Source organism: Engystomops pustulosus, chromosome 1 (assembly GCF_040894005.1).
Source record: "Engystomops pustulosus chromosome 1, aEngPut4.maternal, whole genome shotgun sequence".
Taxonomy (NCBI): domain Eukaryota; kingdom Metazoa; phylum Chordata; class Amphibia; order Anura; family Leptodactylidae; genus Engystomops; species Engystomops pustulosus.
This window is the reverse complement of record NC_092411.1, coordinates 147691646-147706152: the sequence shown is the minus strand read 5'-3', so window position 1 is coordinate 147706152 and position 14507 is coordinate 147691646. Positions and strand designations below refer to the sequence as shown.

Below are 14507 nucleotides of genomic sequence, written 5' to 3'. Positions count from 1 at the left end.
ATGTCTGATGTGCAGAAACCCGTCCTTTTTTCTCCTATTCTAACGGCCCCTATGTCTGATCTTCACTGCAGCTTTGCTGTACTCCTTTCTGTATCTTGTCTGAACTTCGAACGTCCCCCCCTCCCTTTCTGTTCTGGCTCAGCAAAGCGCTTACACACAGCAGCCAAGGCACTTGTTTCAATCTCAACTAAGAATATTCTGACTTTTAGAAAGCTTGATAAATCTGCCCCATGTGTATTATGTGTACTGTGACATCACTGTGTGTATTATCTCTTTACTTTGACATCACTGCGTGTGTATTATGTCTGTACTGTGACAACACTACATGTGTATTATGTCTGTACTGTCATAACGCTGTGTGTGTTATTTTTGTACTTTGACTTTACAGTTTATTTTCCCCATACTGTGACATCACTGTGTGTGTATTATCCCAGTACTGTGATATCACTGTATTATCTTTGTACTGTGACATCACTGGGTGTATTCTTCTTGTACTGTGACATCACTGAGTGTATCAGCTCTGTGCGGTGAATTCACTGCATGTATATTATTCCTGTACTGTGACATCACTGCATATATTATCTCTGTAATGTAACATCACTGTGTGTATTATACATGTACTATGACATCACTGGGTGTATTATGTCTGTAATGTGACATCACTGCATGTTTATTATGTCTGTAATGTGATATCAGTATGTGTATTATCTTTGTACTGTGACATCACTGGATCTGTATCTGAAATATGGGCCCCCATTAGTTTCGACTTGCATGCAAATTCAACTTAAGAACAAACCTATGTAACCTATCTTGTACATAACCCGGGGACTGCCTGTATATATATATATATAACCCACTTTATATTTCTGCATCTATCTATGAATCTACATCATCTTTCACATTTTACTTCTATCATCAATCTACCTAGCATCTGTCTATATCCTATAAAATTCTCCTACAGCTCCATGTTATGATTGCCTAACCTTGCTACTTCTTGTAAACGGCAAAGTGTTATTATTGTGCAGGGCTAAAGGTGCTTACTGAGACTCAGATTCATAAAATAGTTTTATTTTGGGGCCCCATTTTTAGTTTTACCTCCACTTTGTCTAAAACCGTCCCTGACTGGGTGTATTTTGTCTGTAATGTGACATCACTGCATGTATATTATCCCGATACTGTGACATCACTGCGTGTATCATCTCTGTGCTCTGACATCACTGCATGTGTATCATCTCTGTGCTCTGACATCACTGCATGTGTATTATGTCTCAACTAAGACATCACTGCATTTGTATTATGTCTGTACTGTGACATCACTATGTGTATCATCTCTGTCCTCTGACATCACTGCATGTGTATCATCTCTGTGCTGTGACATCACTGCATGTGTATCATCTCTGTGCTGTGACATCACTGCATGTGTATCATCGCTGTGCTGTGACATCACTGCATGTGTATCATCGCTGTGCTGTGACATCACTGCATGTGTATCATCTCTGTGCTGTGACATCACTGCATGTGTATCATCTCTGTGCTGTGACATCACTGCATGTGTATCATCTCTGTGCTGTGACATCACTGCATGTGTATCATCTCTGTGCTGTGACATCACTGCATGTGTATCATCTCTGTGCTGTGACATCACTGCATGTGTATCATCTCTGTGCTGTGACATCACTGCATGTGTATCATCTCTGTGCTGTGACATCACTGCATGTGTATCATCTCTGTGCTGTGACATCACTGCATGTGTACCATCTCTGTGCTGTGACATCACTGCATGTGTATTATCCTTGTGCTGTGACATCACTGCATGTGTATTATCCTTGTGCTGTGACATCACTGCATGTGTATTATGTCTCTACTGTGACATCACTGCATGTGTATTATGAGGCCCGGCGCCAGCACCCGGCCAAATGCCGGGGCCCCGGAGGGGGAGGGAGGGGTCCGCGTCTCGGGAGGGAGGGGTCCGCGTCTCCGGAGGGGGGGGGGGGGGGGGGTTCAGTGTGTCCGCAGGGGGAGGAGGGGGGTTGAGTGTGTCCGCAGGTGGAAGGGGGGGTGGTCAGTGTGTCCGCAGGGGAGGGGGGGGGGGCAGTGTGGCCACTGGAGGGCGGTCCACGGAGGGGCCCACTAAGGCTCTGACGCCCAGGGGCCCACTAAAACCTGGAGCCGGCCCAGTGTATTATGTCTCTACTGTGACATCACAGCATGTGTATCCTCTCTGTGCTGTGACATCACTACATTTGTATTATGTCTGTACTGTGACTTCAAGGGAATGCATGATTCCTTATACTACACTGAATCTTCAATTTTCCACGGAAACATTAGCTTACTATCAGGCAATTACCTGAAAGCTTCTGCCTGAAACCCCCAGTCATTGTTCCCGCTTGCAATATTCAGGGCTGGTGTGAACAAGGTCTGATAGTTATTGGTGTAACTACACGGTCACAGGTGTGGACAGTGTTGCTGGCTACACACTCAGCAGGTAGTGAAGAAGACACTGGGGGATGGTGACTATGATATATGGATTCAACAATTGGAAAATAAAATAGAACTTGGAGCCCAATAACAACCATAACGATAATGACGCGTCTAAGCGACGTCCCCTCACACTCGCTCATCCCTGTTTCCCTACATTACGATTCCGTCATTCATCAACCGCCTCCTCCCCCTGCTCATTTGCATGACTCCGCCCCTAAGTGCGCGTCCACGATCTCTGGCTGACGCTTCGCGCGCACCCGCAAGTGGCTGCAAAGATGGCGGCGCACATCACCCTCACACAGGTAAGCCCGGTCTGCAGAGTGACAGTGCAAGGTTGGGGACACCTGAGGTTTGCGGGAGGTGTTGGTAAACGCTCCAGTTTTATAGTTGGGGAAGTGGAGGAAGGCTGTGCTATTAGTACATCACCTTTCTGTTTATCAGCTCTCACGGTAAGGCGTAGGCCTGGGGAGGGGACTGTCACAAAGTATCACCCGGCACACCCTATCCTGCCCGACTACTGCTCACCCAGTTATTATCTATGGATAGTTTATTGTCCTAGTTTTGGTTGACATTCGCACTTACAGACAGTCACTGTTACTTCATCCCGATATAGTGTAGTACATGGCCTCAGCATCCCCACCCAGGGGTCCAGGAAGCACAAGTGATGCTCCAGGACTACAGGCACTGTGGAGGTAGGGTATGACTGGCATTCAGCCCATCAAATGCTGGCTCAAGGACTACCTTTAATGGCACTGGCATTTTACTATGGGGTCTGATAATATCTATTGTTCCCTGTTATCAGGCTTGTAAGGTTGGGCTGATTGCATATCATTTTGCTTGGGGATTACAGAAAATCAAGGCAAACTTAGTCTCCCAAAAGAACTTTTTAGATAATACTTGTGTCAGGCTATTATTTTTACAGTCATACATAACCTGTAACTATATACTGAACCCCACAGCCGGCTGTTCTCATAATAGGGCAACAAATAACTATGACAGGATATGATGTGATTTGTGCATTAATCTGTGTAATGTAATAAAATGTGAGATTAAATGACTCTGGTCGAAGCACCTTCTAGTGGTCAGCATGGCAATGAATAGCCTCTCATTGTTAGACTACCATTCGGTTGTGAAGAGCTTGTTCATAGTGCTGCAGTCTCCTGGTACAGTAGTTCATAAAAACTCAATTACAAGTCTGACATGGATCTTTGAGCTTTATGTTAGCAGACCCTATGAAACAAACGGGGGCATAGTTTCATTGCACCCTGGAACACATATTAAACATGAGGCCTGTACAGCAAGTCCTGCTTCCTCATTTTATGCGGCCAGCATGATGGATTTTACAAGCAGCGCAGGACTGGAGTTCCCTACACATGCTGCTTGCCTATCCACTTATCCCCTTCTGTGACACTGTAAGCACCAGCCTGGGGATGGAGCCGCATGACACTGTTGTCGTCACTGCTCTGGGCCCAATTATTTTTACACCCAGCTTGTAGGTAGAGCAGTTAGGATCCTCTAAACCACAGTCTTAGAACAGTCAGCACATCTACAATTTTTTTTTTAACAACCTTGAGGGACGTTTATCTTAAAGGGGTATTCCCACGACAAGATTCTTTAATGTATTTAGGATAACAAAATAACACATTCTCTAATTCAATGTTATTTACAAAAATACAACATTTTACAGATAGAAACAGGTTAGAATTATATCAGTCCTGGTGTATACAATTTTGGGACGGAACAGGCCTGGCCGGGTGCAGAAGCTACTCCATTCCCCAGTAGGCTCTGCAGGGATGGCTACTTGCACATTCCGGCGCAACCCTCTACTTCTTCCAACTCTTGTCCCTTGTTATAATGATAACATACTCCCGCGCAAGCCCGACGCAGCCCTCATCTTAATTCAAATATCGCTGTCTTCAATGCAGCTACTGTGCTCTGCTCCGACTCCAGCACACTCCTCTTTTTTCAAACATTTCTGGACAGGAACAGGAGTCTGTGCTATTGCGCGTGTATAGTAGCTTTATAGAAGCCAGCAAAGTTTGAAAGAAGAGAAGCGTCCCAGGCTTGTGCAGGCGCATGTCATTATGATGGTAGATTTCTCATGGTAGGTTTCCTTTAATGGCGGGAATCAGTTTTCTACTGGCAAGAGGTAACTTCTCACCTCCATATTCCTCTACCCTTCCAACCAACTCTTCCTTTGCAGGTCACTTAAGGAGGCATTATTTCAGACACATTGGTGGATGGGCTTGTCTATTATCTGACAGATGAAAGTGGGCTATGTGTCGGACACATTTCCCTTGCCCAAGTGCAACTTTTTTAAAGTTAATTTTTCCCAAACAGTGATAGCAAATTTTTATGTCTTTTTTATGTCTAAATACAAAAAAGGGCCTTTTCATACTTTGGCAAATAACCTAAACAACACGCAGCTACTATTATGTGGGCGGCACGGTGGCAGAGTGAGTAGCACTTCTGCCTTGCAGCACTGGAGTCCTGGGTTCGAATCTCACCCAGGTCAACATCTGCAAAGAGTTTGTATGTTCTCTCCGTGTTTGCGTGGGTTTCCTCCGGGTACTCCGGTTTCCTCCCACACTCCAAAAACATACTGTTAGGCTGTTTAGATTGTGAGCCCCATTGGGGACAGGGACCGATTTGACATGCTTTGTGCAGCGCTGCGTAATCTGTGTGCGCTATATAAATAAAAAATTATTATTATTATTATTATTATTATTATTATCACTAATTCTGCATTTACATACCAAACACAGCATATGATGTATAATTAAATGGCTTGGTAATTAAAAAAAAACGCCTTCATACAACTTTAGAACAAACAGTAATTACGAGCACTGCTCATTAGTTCCACCTAACGAATGGAGTGACGGGTCACGCATGTGCCCTACCTCCTCATTTACTTACCATGGCAGGATGAGAGAGAGCTGAGTCTTGTGCTACTCGCCAGCAGTCTCATTGACAGTGAATTTTAAAGCAGTTGTAGATTAAATTGGTAACACCTAGGTAAATAATTTTAAATCCACTGTGACCCCAATCAATAACTATAGAACCCTATACCTAACTAACTTGATGACTAATGCTGCTTTAAGATGAGCAAAGTGTGCTCCTATAGTATAGTTGCAACACTTGAATCTCTGGCGTTCCTTACTATTGATTTCTATAAGTGCTATTACTGTAGAGGTGGTTGTCCAGGAATTACTATTGATGATTTATGCTCTGGATATGCCATCAATAGTGAGATAATCTCACAGATCTGCTCTGCCGTGTGGAGCATGCATAGGTCATGTAGCTGGTAGCAGTTGGCTTTGTGTTCTTCTAGAGGCTTAAAGAGGACCTGACACCCTAAAAAACAAAAAAAAAAAAAAAAAAAAGCTGTAGGAACCTTCCAATAATGCTAGTGAACACTGCACTGCCATACCCTGAGAACGCGAAGGCTGCTGCCCCTTAAAAAATCATAGGCGGCAGTGACCAGTTCAGTCTGGGAAATCCTGGCAGTGCGCAGAGCATTATTCAAATACATATCTCTTTCAGGAATTAATTTAAAGGGAATCTACCACCATGGATCTACCTATAAGGGTTGATCGGGTGGTAGGTGAATCTATAGGATGTGAGGATAGCCCTTTTTCACATCCCCGCAACTTTTTAATAACTGTTATTCCCTTAATATGTATTGCAGCTGAGGCTACATGGCGCGGCTACTCCATGCCCCAGTAGCCTCTTTGATCCTCCTACCCAAAATCTTTGGCGCACAGCTCCCCGTAGCTGCGCGCCCTTGTCCGAGGGCCCTGCCGTCTGAGCATGCGCAGAACAGACGGCCCACGTCTGTGTGGTCATTGCTTTGAAGCTGGAGCTGCGCAGATGCGGGCCCACTGTTCTGCGCATGCGTAGACGGCAGGTTCTGCTGCGCGCCAAAGATTTCGGGTAGGAGGATCGGAAAGGCTACTTGGGTGTGGAGTAGCTGCAGCTACTCCATGCCCCAGTAGCCCCTTTAGAGGCACGGGTGTCAGAGGTGGCACTCGGGGCTCTTTCTGTGGGCACTCAGGCCTTCACCCCAACACAGGGTTTGCCAGACAGGACGCAAGGCTACGTCCTGCGGTCCAACATAGCCCAGAACTTGCCATGCTCAACACCATTTTAAAGCGACATCCTTGGCTGCCAGGGCTACAGGAGGAATGAGAAGGTGTGGATAGAGATAGATTATTGTTGGATCTCCTGCTCTGGGAACTCCAATTCTTCCTCTTCAGGGGACCATGGAGGGAAGCTACAATCCAAATTTCTCTATGATCTTTCTATTGCATTAGTGAACTCATGATGCTAATACGATTGAAACCTGTGATACAGCAGGGATCAATAAGTTACTGCTTACGTTGTCATGTTGGCACTTTGCAACATGTAAGTGGGTTTTTGTTGTGCTCTCCAAAAGGTTCGCCATCACTGTATTAGAGGAATAAAAGTTAGCTATAGAAGAGAACAATGAATGTATATACATAAGTCTCTCTTCTATCATGCTACTGTTATTATAACTGAAAAAATTCTACATTATGCAGTGTCATGGCCATTTGAACTACAAAGCCTTAGAAAAAATTTCAATCTCGATTGTTTACTAAACAACATAGTTGTTTATTTTATGTGCATTCCAACAAATCTTTATTGGTGGTTAAGAACACAATGAAGTGGTTGCCATTTATTTTAAAAAATTCTATTATTTGAAGGCTATTTTCATGTTGTTATTGACATTACTACCAGGTTCCTCACCTGTATCCATATTTGTTTTGTTTTTTACTTTTGATACTCCTTGAGATTAAAAAGATAAATAAAAGGAAAACCTAACAAAAGTCTTTAGGAAATGGAAGATGGGTTAAGAGAATCCAATACCAGCCACTTACAAATGATGGGTACTATTGTTTAGTATTGCTTTCAGGTTATACTAAAAAATAAAAACTTTCCCAAAAATTATTGAAATGTGCTTATAGCCTGTAATTTCAGACCTAACGCTTAGGGTACACTCACACTGCCAAACACACCGCATACTGCCGTGCGCTAGAGCGGAGGAGGTGACCCCTACGGTGCAAGGCCGTACACACTGGAAAAGATAGAGCATGCTCTATCTTTTCCCCGTGTACGGTGCGGATCGGTGCCACACATGTGTGGCACTGTACCGCCGTCATTGCCATCAAGGGGGACGTATATGCGGCCGCATATACATCCCCACGGACTGGCGTCTGAATGAGCCCTTAGTGTGGCATAAATCAGGGCGGTGGAGTTAGTGAGAAAAACTTGAGACTCCACAGCCCTGGCGCTAATGCTTGCTGCCTGGGGGTCCCTCTGTTCTCTCCTGGTATCCCTTGACATTCAGCTGCTCACAGTTTTGGATTAGCTTGGACTTAAAGATCAACAAGGACCTCTCTTTGCAAGAACTGGAGCAGAAATTTACATCCCTAACCATTAAAGGGGTTATCCGGGTTTAAAAATTTTTTTATGGCCGGGCTGGGGAGGGCTAGTTAAACATAATAAACATGTACTCACCTCCTCCGGCGCCGCCGATGTCCCGCGCCGCGGTCCCTTCGATCCGTGCCCCTGTTTGTTTACAGGGGCACGGAAGCCGCGCACAGGGAGCTTCCGGTCCGCGATGGTGCGCATGGGAGCTTCCGGCCGGCCTGAAGCTCCCTGTGCGCCCTTGTACTGAAACCGGCGCACGGAGAAGACGGGCCGCGGCGCGGGACATCGGCAGCACCGGAGGAGGTAAGTACATGTTTATTGTGTTTAAATAGCCCTCCCCAGCCCGGCCATAAGAAATTTTTTAAACCCGGATAACCCCTTTAATGCCTGCTGGAAAAGGGGTACAAGCCCTCCACATATCACCTAAAATTAGCTGCCAGTGAAGCAATGTACCTTAATTACAGCCATTTTTCTGATATGCAAATTAGCCAGCTTGAGACTTATCTCCTGGGTTTGACTCCCCTCCTCTCCCCGGCTCCCAATGAACCACCCCAATTATTTGACTGACAGCTCAGTGTCTCTTCTTGTACTTCTGGACTGTCTGCCAATATTCAACTCCAGATATATAAACCTCTGTTTATTTATAGGAAATATTGTCAATTTTTTTTACATTCATGTCATATGACCAGGCTGATGCCATCTGATTATGTATCTGATCACATGAAATCACAGTATGTCTCCATGGAGGATAGGGAGGAGTAGAAGTCCATGGAGGCTGCTGTGATTTCATGTGGTCAGATACATACATGGTACATTTTGCAATGAGGGGTAAAGAACCTTAAATGACATCACCCTGGTCGCATGACATGAACTGCTGAATAGTATGGAGGCATAAGGCATAGTGAGAAGTAAATGGGAGTGGCTGACCAAGCAGGACACGTCCCCTCTTATGCCAGGTAATATAAGACATAGTTGATTGATGGGGATGTACGAGAAACAATTTTAGCTAAAAGAAGTTACTAGGGCTCTAAAGTACCCTGTCACTAGCTGTACTTGTGAAAATGTGGTGACAGGTTCCCTTTAAATGCAAAATGTACTTTTCCTTGAAACCCCTTTTATTTATCCATTCTTGCAATAGTTCCTCTGGACTGCATAACTAATATCCTAGGGATGTCTATTATAGTTTCAATTCCTCTCGCAAAATTTATTACGTGTTCTATTTTGTTTGGCTGAAAAGTATTAGTGAATGTGAAAGTGTATATTACTTACCGTAGCTCGCTCTAGCTGTGTTAGCCACCCAAATGTTATAGGTATCTTGGATATATTTTCATTTAGTAACAATAATAGATTTCTTCACAAGAAATTGGTAATTTTTTGCCTGCTCCACTGAGACTGCCATTCAATAGAAATGCAATGTACAGTTTACTCTGGCAGACTGTGTTTAAGAAATCAATTCATTCTTGATGATTAGCTGCCTAATGTAGAACATTATGGAAGCCTGGTAATGCTCTACTACAATGTGCATTGTAATTTAACTCCAGAATTAGGCTCATTAGCTGTGTGTGTATTTGGCTTTTATTGGGTTTGCTTGCAGGGGGGGAATCCCCTGGGGGTGATTTGCCTGGACTAGGGTTGGGGGATGAGGATTGACTATAGGGAAGCAGGGCAATAACTTTTCCTTCCTGTACATGGATCTCATCTGCCTAATAGCAACTCATCATGTCCATTTCCTGCCCATTGTATTGCAGCCGCCTATTATATATTAATGAGAAGTGATGCCTATCCCTTAAACATATATCTAAGAATTGTGTTCTACATCTTCATAGTAGGAGTTTATTTTATATGTAACTAGCTGTAGATCCCGGTGTTGCCCTGTAAAGTAAATAATTGCTCTTATCTGTAACAAAATAGAATTGGTTAACAAAAAATTATCTATCTATCCCTGTCTGTCACTCACTCACTATCCCTGTCTGTCACTCACTAACTATCCCTGTCTGTCTCTTTGTGTTTCACTCACTTAATCTTCCTGTCTGTCTCTCAGTTAACCTACCTGTGTGTCTCTCACTCACTGGCTGTCTCTGTCAATTACTCTACCTGTCTGTCTCTCTCTTTCACTCACTTACTCTCCCTGTCTGTCTCTGTTACTCTCCCTGTCTGTCTCTCACTGGTTGTCTCTCTGTCAACTATAATACAGCCCCATATGTAGAAGAATATAACTACTATAATACTACATATATACACAGATGCGAACGTGAAAAAAAAACTATCATATGCATCTACAGAAAACACATGAGATCCATACCTGTTGCATCCAGTGACCTCAGGTGACGTATCCTCGGGTTGTACTCGTTCCTAATCTTAAAAGGTATTAATTAAAAATGATCTTTTTTCGGAAAGTTTTTTGCGTCCCCCCCCCCAGCGTTTACCTGCAGGTCCAGTATTCTGTTTTATTATACCAATTGTTATGAATGCGGCAATACCAAATATGTCGCTTTTTTGTGTGTTTGTTTTTTTTTTTTACTTTATTAAGTGTTTTTATGGGAAAGTGACATTTTGGGGGCTTATATTTTTATGTATATTTTTATTTATTCTAATATTTAAACTTTAATGGGAAATGTCAATGTATTTTTATGAATATTTATTAATTGCTTAGTGAAGTGACCAGGTCTTCTTTTTAAATATATTTTTTATGATTATTTAATCATATTTTGTGTGTGTGTTTTTACTTTATGTCCCCCATGAGGTCCCAAAAGACCCCTGTTTTCAGTTTTTTTTTTTTTTTTTTTAATTTTCCTTTTTGTTTTCTTTTACAAGTATTCCCCTTTAACTTAGGCATCTATAAGAGCCTAAGTTACAGGCGGGACAACACCTGTGACTGGGGAATCTAATTAGACCCAGCAGCTCTGGTTACCCCTTTTAGACCCTGCAATGCTGTGTGGAGCGGTAAAAAAACCTCACTTCCCTTCTTTGGGTGTCTCCGACACCAGGAGACCAGGTCCTGCTCCCGCGGCTAGGTGTTTCTGAGATGTCTCTGCACCCGGAGACGTTGTTGAAGACTCCAAGCCTGTACCTGCTGACTTCTAAAGTCAGTGGACTGTCCGAAACAGGTTAAAGGACCATTCGTGTTTTCAGCCGGCTGCACAAGGAAAGTGTTACTGCAGCGCTAGCGGGCAGGACAGAAAACTTTAATTTTGGTTATGTGGGGCATGAATAATTGATGAGCGGCAATTGTCAGAAGGCGCCCAGCTGATATAGGCCAGAGCATTTCCAGCTCATAACCATATTTTTAGAAAGTCGATTTCTTGAATAAACGGAGCTTGAAAATAATAAGAAAAAAGGTGCCCAGTACCCCTAAGGTACAAGCATGTCAGTGGGGACAGTATTCCACGGTAAATCTTGTGGTAGATGTACTTTAACCCCTATGCGCACCTGGACATTATAGTACGTCCCGTTGGGTAAATACTTCCTGCACCGGGACATGCTATAACATCCTGCTTCTGGCAGCGGCTGTCGGCTAACACCACGCTCTAACACCCCCGATCGGAGCCGGCTGATCGTATCGGGGTTAGACGCAGGTGCACTGGACACCTAGCAACGCCGAGACTAATCGCTGGAACCAAGAGTGCTGCAGCCTACTCATATCAGCACAAACACGAGTCCGGATTGTGCCGAAAGTCAAGAACCGTGAGCCTTTACATTTATAGAGGAGATGATGCTATATCCAATGCCACATGTCCTACATCATAACAATATACAATATTGACTGTGGCCGGCAGAAGTGAGGTGTATAAACTTTAAGGTGTACGAACAAATGCTTGATGCATAGACTAAGGCCACTATATAACAAAGTCAACTAAAGTTATTCCTTGGCCTATGAAGATATTTTCAACAATTCACCACATTGCAAGTGAAGGACATTCATATAAAGCTCTCCTATATTCCACACTTTTTATAAAAATACAGAAATTAAGTATTTTTAACTTTTTTTTTTTTCTTTCCTGAAAAGATCGGAATAGGGCCCTACAGTGCCACCTTTTTATTATAGCCCAGCCTTTAATCCTATTTACACTGTTTACACAGATTTTATGTTTTATATTAAGTGTTTTTTTTTTTTTTTTGTATGCAATGTTGTTTGCCTATGGGTGAATTCAGGTACATTCATGTATTTATATTGTGACGTTCTGTTACCTATTAAATATAGCTTATGTCAGAATCTATAGCCACAAAACCAAATAAGGCTATCAGTTGTTATCAGGTCACTATTTGACTTTTTAATTCTTTTGAAACAATAAATATCTGTTCCAGATTTGGATCACGTGTCTGGTGTAGTGCGAGTTAGTTATTTATTTTATGGTTGTATATTTGTTTGGTACAGGTCGAACACCTGCACATTACCGATAGCACCTCCACTAACACACCATTTGTATATACTTTTTTTTATATTTTTGTTAAGTGTATATTGGGAGGTAGGATAGTGCTGAGTAACGTCTTCCTGATCATTTGGGAAATGTAAGTTATGAATTTATTTGGGCGCTATGACTATCTGCTGCAAGTAGAAAATTTAGAACTTTGAAAATAAAGAACCAACCATCAGGGGGGTATGTCCCTTCTAGGAAGTTTAGTGGCCACCATTCCCGCAGTTCCCTGGGCACAATTTCACATAAGAGTTTTACAGAATTTTCTTCTTCAGTTTTGGACAAAAATCCTATTTCTTTAGACAAAGAAATACCAGCCTTAGTATTAGAGTCCCTAAGTTGGTGGTTGATTCAGAAAAACTTAGAGATGGGTCTCCCTTGGGTTTCAAGTCCAGAAAGAATCATCACAACGTATGCAAGCCCGTGGGCATGGGGTGCACACATAGAAGGGAAAATATTTTGGAGCCAGTGGAGCACTCGGGAAGCAAGTTTATCCTCAAACGGCAAAGAACTATTGGCCATTTTGAAGGGGTTAGAAGCGGCTCTTCCATTACTGAAAAACAAAAACATTGCAGTAAGATCAGACAATACTACAGCGGTGGCCTACATAAACAAGCAAGGGGGGACAAGGGGTCCACACCTCATGCAAATAGCCTCTCATATATTCCAGTTAGCGGAGTCACACCTGGTATCTCTAAATGCTGTATATATAAAAGGATCAGAGAATACCCAGGCAGACTTCTTAAGTCGCAGCATCATCCGCCAGGGAGAATGGGTTCTCAATGGGGAGATCTTCAGCAAGATAACCAAGATGTGGGAAATAGACCTTTTTGCCAACAGGGAAAATCGAAGGTTGAGACATTTTTTTTCTCTCTCTAGATTGCAGGGATCATCCGTTGGCGGTAGATGCCTTCTCCCAAAATTGGGAGCACCATCGTCTGTTATTCGCTTTTCCCCCCATGATCCAAATTCCCAGAACTCTGGGGAAAATAAAACGGGAAAAAGCAAGGGTCATTCTCATCGCCCCTTTCTGGCCTCACTTTCTGGCATGGCAATAGCGGAGCCATGGGTTCTGCCAGAGCGGAAAGACTTGTTATACCAGGGCCCTATTTATCATCCGGAGGTGAGGGACCTTCATCTCACGGCATGGCTATTGAGAGGTTGATTCTGAAGAAAAAGGGTCTTTCGGGCCAGGTCATTTAGACTCTTCAAAAGAGTAGAAAACCTGTTACTTACAGAATTTAAGAACATGGAAGGCTTTCTTTAAATTTATGGGTCAGAAACCAATTGATATGTACAACCCTGACTTTAGTAGCATTTTAAGATTTCTACAGTTAGGCATAGAAAAGGGTCTGAAACCATCCACGCTGAAGGTTCAGGTGTCGGCCCTTGCAGCTTTTTTTGATCAGAATTTAGCCAACCATCCATGGATTGCTAGGTTCATTAAAGCTTTCATAAGACTTTGCCCTTCCATTAGGTCAAGTTTCCCTCCTTGGGATTTATCCCTAGTGTTAAAAGCCCTATCAGGCCCTCCGTTCGAGCCCTTAGAAGACCTCTCCCTAAAACTACTCACAAACGGTATTTTTAGTAGCCATTACATCCGCTAGGAGGGTGAGTGAGATTGCTGCACTGTCTTGTAAACCACCATACTTTACTTTATCTTCAGATAAGGATTGTATTGAGGCCTGACCCCAAGTTCCTTCCGAAGGTAGTCTCAGATTTCCATAGATCCCAAGATATAGTCCTCCCTTCTTTCTGCTCAAACCCAAAGTCAGAGAGGGAAAAATCCTTTCATAACCTTGATGTCAGGCGTAGTGTGCTTCGGTACTTGGAAAGTTCAGAATTGTTCCGTAAGACAGACAGTCTGTTTGTTCTCTTTTCAGGGAAGAACAAGGGGACAAATGCATCATCAACGACTATCGCTAGATGGATTAGGGCTACTATCCAGTTAGCATATGAAGTAGCCGAAAAATCTATTCCATAAAAGATTCATGCCCATTTGACCAGAGCTCTAGCAGCATCCTGGGCCGAGTTCAGACATGCCTCCTTAGAACAAATATGTCGAGGTGCATGTTGATCTACCCCCCACACCTTCTTTAAACACTACCGGGTTCTCTCGACCTTTCCTTTGGGAGGAAGGTTCTTTCCTCTATTATCCCT

The 14507-nt window shown here is 43.2% G+C and overlaps 1 protein-coding gene across 11 annotated transcripts in view; it reads left to right on the top strand.

The window, feature by feature from the left end:
• The window catches only part of EPS15L1 (epidermal growth factor receptor pathway substrate 15 like 1), a 142702-nt gene that overhangs the window by 18445 nt on the left and 109750 nt on the right, over positions 1-14507 (top strand). For 2 of the 11 annotated variants that reach the window (XM_072156398.1, XM_072156414.1), the window contains exon 1: positions 2360-2783. The exons of 2 other annotated variants lie outside the window; for them this stretch is intronic. In XM_072156398.1, the coding sequence (XP_072012499.1) occupies positions 2757-2783 (27 nt within the window). In that variant the 5' untranslated portion in view covers positions 2360-2756. Of the gene's footprint in view, positions 1-2350; positions 2784-14507 lie in introns of those variants that run through there. 7 more of the 11 variants (XM_072156432.1, XM_072156345.1, XM_072156380.1 and 4 more) reach the window with 7 other exon arrangements.